Source organism: Homalodisca vitripennis, chromosome 3 (genome assembly GCF_021130785.1).
Source record: "Homalodisca vitripennis isolate AUS2020 chromosome 3, UT_GWSS_2.1, whole genome shotgun sequence".
Taxonomy (NCBI): domain Eukaryota; kingdom Metazoa; phylum Arthropoda; class Insecta; order Hemiptera; family Cicadellidae; genus Homalodisca; species Homalodisca vitripennis.
The window spans coordinates 68,465,926-68,475,252 of NC_060209.1; the positions used below are offsets into that span (position 1 = coordinate 68,465,926).

At 31.0% G+C, this 9,327-nt stretch overlaps 1 protein-coding gene across 3 annotated transcripts in view; it reads left to right on the forward strand.

Moving 5' to 3' along the window:
- The window catches only part of LOC124357029 (structure-specific endonuclease subunit SLX4), a 34,575-nt gene extending 25,551 nt beyond the window's left edge, over window positions 1-9,024 (forward strand). The window contains exons 7-12 of one of the 3 annotated variants that reach the window (XM_046808399.1): window positions 937-987; window positions 1,240-3,444; window positions 4,333-4,574; window positions 5,711-5,802; window positions 7,112-7,275; window positions 8,608-9,024. In XM_046808399.1, coding sequence (XP_046664355.1) covers window positions 937-987; window positions 1,240-3,444; window positions 4,333-4,574; window positions 5,711-5,802; window positions 7,112-7,275; window positions 8,608-8,832 — 2,979 coding nt within the window. In that variant the 3' untranslated portion in view covers window positions 8,833-9,024. Of the gene's footprint in view, window positions 1-936; window positions 988-1,239; window positions 3,445-4,324; window positions 4,575-5,708; window positions 5,803-7,111; window positions 7,276-8,607 lie in introns of those variants that run through there. The other 2 variants (XR_006921915.1, XM_046808400.1) reach the window with 2 other exon arrangements.
- The last annotated feature ends 303 nt before the right edge of the window (window positions 9,025-9,327 follow it).

Here is a 9,327-nt window from a genome sequence, read left to right on the forward strand (position 1 = left end):
TTCACTTACTTCCTCTGACTGACTGTTATTCATGTCAGAATTTTCTGCTAGGTTGGTGTGTATTTCGTCATCAATATTTGAATATCATTTTTCCTAGCACTATGAACAAGTTTCTCAAACCATTTAGATTAATACATTGTCTGTGATAGACACCTTATGTTACAGTAATCTTGTGTCTAATCAAGATTATTCAGTATACAGCTGCAGTGAAGGTGGTAAATGTTTCATTATTTAGTGCTACCATTCCTTCCACATTAGAGATCATACCAGTTGTTTTCACAAATTTAAAATGTTCAATTTGCAAAAATCTCAAACAGTAATCTATCTAACCTATCCATGCCGACATGTTTTCAAAACTGTCATAAATAATTAATTAAGGTACGCCTTCCCATGAGTTAGGCCTACACAATAGACCTGTGGGCATTTTTATACAATCCTCAGAGTTTTAGAAATTAAAATTACCACCACTTTTTTCATTCAATTCAATTAAAGTATTTTCACAGAACAACCTTTTTGTTTTTCTAGATTTTACCTTTGTAGCGCAATAAATAAATTTACAACAACGTGCATTTCAAGTGAAAAAAGTGTTATTGTTATTTTCTTGCTATAGACAAGATAACGCACTCATCATGAAAAATGCTCTAAATATTAAAACACCAAATAACATTATTTTCAAATACATTTCAAGTTAATTGTTTAAATAAGATGACATTTGTTGTCTGTAGTGATGTACGTTATATGGTTCGTGGTTTATGAATGTTGTTACAATATTCTACCTTAGTACACATTTCTAGTATGTTTCAGCTACTGTGGTTGATGGTTACCTTCCTTTATTCATAACTCCTTTTCCTTTTGTATGTTACTTTAAGTTTCTATTCCATATGAAATATTAAATGTTTAAGGACGTAAGAAATTTGATTTTTTATTCTTTTTTAGGAAAGAGACTGTAATTTTTCTCCAACCACTTCTCTCAAAAGTCAACGGTCTGTAAGTAAAATTGTTATGATTGGTTAGAAATATATTTTATATCACTAAATTTTCGCACATATACATTTAATTTCCGTTAAATATTTTAGGAATATTTTCCTTTTTGACTCAATCATGTTTTAATAATAAATTACTCATAAAATATTTTTACTCTTCAATTTAATTAAAACGTCAAAGTCCACTTTTTTGTTTACTGTTTTATTTATTTCCAAAAGGTCTAGTATTTGACGATTTGTTACTTTTTTATTCTAGGATGAAGTCAACTTGTCTGAATTAACAACGCCACCTCAAATATCATCATCCAGAGAAACACTGTTGAATTTGGTTGAAGTTCCAACAACTCATAAAAGTTGGCAGAACTCAACAAAAACACAAAAGCTATCTGACGATTGGTTAGCACTTGTTAATAATTCTAAGTTGAGTGACATTACAATACAATGTAGTAACAATGATTTAGTGCCTGCCCATAAACTGGTCTTTCATGTTAGGTGTCCAAGTGTGTTGGAAGCTGTGGTCATGGTGGAAAACCGTGAGGAGTTCCTTGATTGTAATGATTCTTCTAAAGATTCAATTTTAGCTTTTCTTGAGTTTGTCTATTCTGGTAGCACCAATAGGCTGTCATCCTTGGTAGCTGAGGATCTGCATTGTGTTCTTAATCTTGCAGACAAGTTTAACTGTTCTGATCTTATGAACCATTTAAGGACTTTTGTTGAAAATAAACTTAATAAAGCTGAACCAAAGAAAGATGTTAAACGGGATCTTTTTCATACAAATAAAGATTCAGAAAATAGTCTTAATATAAGCAGTAGACTGACTCCTAAAAGAAACAGTCTTTTAAGTAATATATCAAGCAGAAATACTTCAGAATTGAATTTTGCCTCAACTAGTAGAATTCATAATAATGATAATGCCTCTAATTCTAGCAATGGAAGAGGATCTCCAGACATGTTTTGTGAGTCAGACTTAATAGAATGTGATGTTTCATCACAAGAAAGTAGGGATGATTTAGATATCTTAGCAAGTCTGGTTGGAAAATCATTAACAGAAGTGGGAACAACACCTAACAATAAAATGAGTGAAAGTGGAAGTAAAACAGAAGTCGTTTTATTGCTTAATTCTTCCCCTGAGGTAACATTGTCTAAATCGCTACCAGTCAAAAGAAAAGCTCAAAGTAGTTGCAGCGAAGATGAACAATTGACACCATTAAAAAAAGTGTGTTCAGATCTGTCGCAAAGCGCTCTATCAGAAAATCAGGATGGTATCTTTGATTTGACTCAGAGTAGCAACTCTTCAACTGAAGAACACACAGTTAATGGGCTAGATGATAAAAGTGATAAGGATCTAGCTTTGGCTGAAAATATTGAAAATGAAGATGATTGTTTAAATGAGCTTACTCAAAAGAATCCATCGCCCTTAAATAGCTCTAAAGATGTTGATAACTGTGCTGACTTTCAAAACAGCAGAGATAGTAGTAGATGTTATGACTACATTGATCCCGTTTGGGATGGTTTTGATGACAATTACTCGCATTACAATTATGAATTTAATAATTCAGTGAAAAACTCAGGAAAGTTTTCTCTTGAAAACTCACCCTCAGCTGATAAAACCACATTTTCTCCATGTAGTGTTCAGTCTGATTTAAAATCAATTTCATCTCCAAAAAATTCTTCCAAATATACATATCCAAATAATAAAACTCCCGAAAAATCATGCCAAACTATATCATGTTTGTCACCCAGGACTTCCTCCACTGTGAAATATATTTCATCTGAGAGTAAGTCTCCCAAACAATATTCACAGAAGACTATAAGCCCATTATCTAAGGCTTCTTATGACATAAAATGTGTTTCTTCTGAAAGCAAGGCTCCCAGACAGTTGTTGCAAAGTACTTTAGATAAGTACAGCCCTCAGTCTAGTAAGAATTTGTTAAATGATGATTCTGATGTTGAAATCATTGAGAATTATCATTCGCCGGACTTAAATTCCAGCAATCGAAATAAGACAAGGAAAAATTTGAGTTCCCAGTTCAGTTTGTCTCAAGATAACGTTACCCAAACATTTCACCATACACCAAAGAACCAAAGTAGTAGTTCACATGACTCACCAGTAAATTCACCTACCAGTGCTTTCAAACAGTTTTCCCAAAATAACAAAAATAAAACACCAAACTTGCCAGTGAAAAGGGACTCTCTGGCTGCAATGCAGCGTCTGTTAGATGACTCTTTGGAGATAAGTGATAGTGTATTCGCAACAGCTGATGGTTTGCTAGCTTCTGAAGTAACTGCAAGTACAAAGACAAAGTTAGGAAACATGGGTCCCTCCACAAGTACTCAATTCCAGTGTACCGAAGAGGACAAAGGCAAGAAATCATTGATGACTCCATCTCCTGGAATAGTCGTGTCTGATGATGTTACCCCCCTTGCTGACTACAGTGCTATGAAAACTCCTGCTTTAAAAGTGAGTACAAATACTACTGTAGTAAAACATGAATAAATAAAGAAAATTTGCAGTTTTTGTATAGATTGATTAATTTAATCATACATGGACTTGTAGAAAATTGCCTGGAAGAATTATTTTCTCCAGAATTATTTTAAATATATAATTTAATATGAATAAGTAATTTATATTTTAATAATTGTAATCAAACACATAAGCACTGTTTAATAATTAAAGTTTAGATACATGTTTAGGTAAATAATTATTACAAGTCTGGCTTTTACAAAACATTATGTTACAGTTGTGAACATTAATACGCTTAGTGTTATTTCTTTGAGACTGCTTTGTAATGAATAAAATTATATAATAGACAAATATAACTTGGGAAATAATATGTTGTTTAAAAACCCCATATAAGTCATTTGGTATCACATTTTACATCAGCTCATGATATATGTTTCAAAGAAGAGAGATTTCAAGATTACATTAAAGAATACAAATAATCAAATGCTGTAAGTTAAAAATAAACTTGTTTTATTAATTTTAAGTTTATTTCTGCTAATAACTGATTATTCATTAGTATTGATTATTTTTTCTTGGATTTATGTTTTACATAAAATAAGATTTTTTACAGTTAAATATTTATAATGTATTACTAATTTGAGTAATAAAATATATATTCTTTTAATATATTTTGTTTAATATTCAGAAGGACCAGTAACTTTTGAGAATATTTATAAAGCATAATTTTGATACCTTGTTTAATTGTTGTCCAGTACAAAGAGTAATTGTGTCAGACTTATTAATTTTAACAAGAATGAAATCACTATAATCTAGATCACCAACATCATTAGAATTTGTGTTTATCAGTTTATCAGTTAACCATCTTAATGAGTGACAGTGTTCCAGAAAGAGTTGAGTAGATTCGGTTTGAAGCCGAGCCTGGGCCGCCACAAAGCCAAGTTACTGCTGAGGTACATCTATGACCAGACTCACCCCTTGGTGGCTGAGCCAGAAGCACAGGCAGACGCATTCAGAAAACCTGAAGGGCAACCACCTCGCTCTCCACTAAAAAGTCCTCATAAATCACATAATCAAGTAAACCTACTGGATTCTGAGTCAGACTCTGAGGAGTTCTGCTCCCAAAAAAGGTATTTCAATTACATTCTCTGTAGAACTGTTAAGGTTTTACTAGTTTAGGTATAGGTTCTTGTGAGAAGTTACAGGAAAATATAAAAAGAAGCATGTATTCAATTCACATGTCATCTTAATTCTCAATAACATACATTGATATAAAAGAACTAAAATTTTGGGCCGATCATCAAAATGGACAACAACCAAATATTTGAAAAGATATTAAGTTGACTGAGTTATGTTACACGAGGTTCATAAAAATCAATTAACAAATTAATCTATGCTAAATAGCTTTAAAAGGTTTGTCACAAGTGAAGGTCTATTAAAAATATGTCAAAATATGGGGCTATTCTCTGTAGGGAAATAATTACTTATAAAGAAACTCCATTCCTGATGCACCTTTTAAAATTTGTATTCATCCAAAATTAATCTTTAAACAAATTATCACACAAATACATTTTATAATCTTTATACTTTTATAGTTGGACTTTATAACATTTATACTTGTCAAATTTGTTTCTTCCATGTCATTGCACTATCTCAATCAACTCATTAAAGTTTTAAAACTTTATGCGTTTATGATTCCATTTAAGATTCTTCATAAATTCTTCAAAGGATGCATCAGTATAGTACTTTTACGCAAAATAACAATGTCCTATTTTCAACCACTAAAGCATTATTAATCCATTCCAACTTCTTTTTGATACCCTGTACAGATTTATGCAATAAAATGAACCTGTTTTTTTATTGATCTTCAAGTGGCCAAACATTCTCACTTTCTGTGACTGTGGATAGAGCATCAAGTGCTTGTTTAGTGTTCTCAGTTTCAATGGTATTCATTTTTCTAAAGTTTTAATAATGCATTAGTAAATACTAAGAGAAGGTTCAGATCTGAGTATTCCTAAAATCCTCTATGTCAGTTGAATATACAGTACTGATTATAATAGTTCAGTGTGTGGAGCTACAAATTAATTAGTAGTTTGTAACGTATAGTTGTATTATTTTTGTTTCTAAACACGTTTTTAAAAGACAAAACTGATTTCAACGTGGGATGACAAGATATTAATATTGTTTATCTGTAAAATTCATATCAAATTAGGTTATTGTCTGTTTACTTATTTTATACTCATTGTAATGTTATGACGTTGGCCAGCACCAGCAGCAGTGTTTCATCATTAGCCACTTTGCCTGAAGAGAGCATCAATGAACCAGACGATTTGTTATCGCAAGATTTATCTTCCACAGGTAATTCTGTCAAAGCTTCATTAGTTTATGGTTTCAGTTAGAAGTTTTTTTACTAAATTCAAGGATAAATCCTTATGGTTTAAGCTTCTTTGATAAATTTGTATTAATTATATAAAATAAAAGTATATTAGTTCTAAAAATAGTTATGCTTTTCATAAAATTGCTAAAATTAAGCCAGTGCTTAGCAAATATTAGTAAAAAATTGAATGATAAGTTATTTCATGAAGTTATTATGCATAAAATAGTCTTCTCCATCAGAAGTCTGGGCAATACTGTCCTGTCCTGTGGCATCTAGCTAGAGATAGCTCTAAGAACTTCACTCTGTGAATCATCCACACAATGATTGAGACACTATCATGCTTGATGCTGAGCCTGAATGTGCCTAAGCATCAACTCTGTTTTCTACGATCCCCTCATGGCTTGTAACCTGGAAAATAATAATGCAGTTCTACGAAATAGGAAACAAATCGACTATTCCGGACAAGTTTTAAGCTTAACATATATAAGTCTAATGTCTTGTTGATAGCTTAAAAATTAACCTCATAACTGCAATAAGCATATATATTTCGGTCTGTGCTGTAAATGATAATATAAACACTTTAAATGCTACTTACAAAGCTTTTCGTTGATCTCTCAGTACAATAAATGACTCGTTTTTAGTAATAATACACAGTACATACAATATTGTTTATACTATTTGGTCCTTGTCTTATAACAAGGGATATGGATAAAAAGTAGATGTTCATGTGCATCTAAAAGATACAAATACCTGAAATTGAGTAAGTTGTCATTGCTGTGTCAGTAGTTTTTTTTTACTATAAAATATCATAACACTTCATTCTTCATTAACATAACAAATAATATCACCAAGGTCACTCCATGGAGCTTGTTTATTTATATTAACATTAAATAATCTACACTATAATAATGACAAAGTTGTCATGGGTTTGATTCTCGGGGAAGTTAGAAAAAATTATATATTTGAGATACCTACTACAGAAAGTGTAAAGCCTCCATACACAGATAAATTCACATAGAACTGTTTAGTATTACCTTATTATGTTTAAATTTTCAACTAAAGTGTACTAAAACTAACAACGTATACAATGCCGAAGATGAGAAATAAGGATATTAAGCCGGTTTGGCATTATAAACAACTATGGATGTTCTCCATGTTTTTGTTAAAGTTCAGAGGAAATTTGTAAACTTAAATCTGAATTTGGATCTAGATTATTTTTATGCGTTACTTTTCATTTTCATTAACATTACAGTTAATGCTGGTTTAATGATTTTTAATGTGCTGTATCAGGTGATGTGAAAGCAGCAGTGAGAAGTCTGATATTTAGCCACCCAGAGCTCCATCGCAAAGTACTGCTGTATGAACCCATCTACTTGGAGGACTTGATGGCATTACTCAAAGCTAATGGGATCAAAAGCAAACCCAGTGCTGTTATGGACTATTTGGATGAGCAGGTCAGATATCAAATGTTTATATTTAATTTCTTGAAGCCTATGAAAGACAACAATCTTCTGGAACTGTTCTAAGTAGGCCATTGAAGCTGAATTGTTAAGCATAGGTTGAATGGAAAATTCCTTAACTGCTGTAGAAAGTTGCCATTCATTTCTTACAAAAGGTTTTGTTTAATAGTTGGATTGTGAAACCATGGCTTGTCTTCAGGGTAGTCTAACATTTTGTGTGGGGGTTGCAAAGAAAACATCATGGCTATGTTACAAAAACACCAAAATATGTCAAAATTATCTTCAAGAAGTTGTCATCTGTATATTAGATATGATGTCAGAGTGAGTAGAGGAAGTTTCATGAACAGGCACAAGATATCAGTGTTAAATATCTTAAATGATAATAATGTTTAGTTATTTGCTTCTGCCATCACCACCTTATAAGATGGCAAGAATTTCCAAAAACCTTTTGTACGTAATCTTATTCTTTACTTTTTGTGATATGATTTTAATTTTCCAAATATGAAATCTCTAAATAATTAGTATTTTTATATGAAAATGTGTCTTAATAATTTTAAAAAATTTCAATAAACTTTTTTTGTCATTTCAATAACAATTAAACAACCCATTATGAGTCACCAACTTCATTGTTGATCAGATTGCGTGCTGTGCAACCTTTGGATCTATGTCAGCTGACAACGAGTAATATTACGAATATAACTGTATAAAATGAATTGTTATATATGAGTAATCAACTGGTGCAAGTTCCATTTGTATATATAACTTTACAGTTTTCACGCAATAACAATGGAAAGTTAAACGACAGCTTTGTGCCGTCCTTATCATTTCAAAAGCGATATAAATAAACCATCGTTGATCATCCATTGGAGGATTAACGGAAGCAATAATTTGTAAATATTGGACCAAAAAGGAGGATTTTAATACGTCACGAAATTAGGCAAAAAAATCACAGATATTTTGTGAACGGTCATGGAGTTATGGTTTCAGTTGTTCATTATTGCAATACCTTATTAGCGCAATTTCCAGTAGTTAGCATGTGTTTAGTTCTTAAAACTGTTATTTATGTGTGTAAAAATATCAAAATATAAGTACATATTTGTCAGCTTAAAGCTATTTATACAGTTATATTATTATAACACTGTCGTGATGCACCTTAAGGTCATGGTATTTGGTTGATTTACTTTACACTGTGCATTTCAGAGTACCACAATGACTACTTTTTTCTGATTTATACAACATATATTTATTAATTCCTAAATCAAACAAGTAGAAATAGATCTTGAACTCTAATTTGAACTAACATTCACAAATAACTTTATTTTTCAGTGCATAACTTTTCGGACTACAAGCTGGAAAGCTACAAATGAAAAGAGGAGACTGAAACAAAGAAGTCCACGGAAAAAAGCTAAAACGACAAAAGGGAGAGATATTAGTAAAATATCAGTAACTGGAATTCCAAGTCAAAATAATAGTTCACCTACAAAAACGCAATCAAATGAAGTTAAAAAAAGGGGTCGGCCAAGAAAGGACAATGTAAATAAACAAGTATAAACTTTAAAATTACTGTTAATAGTGTTGTATTTTATTGTTTGTCTTATTTCATATTCTATTTTTAACTGTTTAGTATTTGTAATTTTTTATACAATATTTTACAAATTATATATAAATGTTACTTGTATATTGTATATAAGTGTAATATGTAGTGGAGAACAGGGGAAAAAATAAACTAGAGTCTGTAATTAATTCTACAATTTTATTTCAAATCTGTTCTCATTTTTTTTTAGGAACTTTTTTTACTCAAGAAGGTTTGCATTCATTTCTTGAAATACTTAATTTATGTTTACCTCCAACAGTCTTCTCTCAATTATGCTGCACAATTTCTTAGTTTTTAACTTAGTGAGTTGTCTCTACAATGCAACAGCGACTTTCTCCTTTTTTTGTATTTGAAATAAATAAGGCTTTTTTTATCACAAAAAATATTTCAGAAACAAAACATTAAATTTGTATATGTTACTTGTTTTGTATTTGTAGAAATTTTAAATCTCT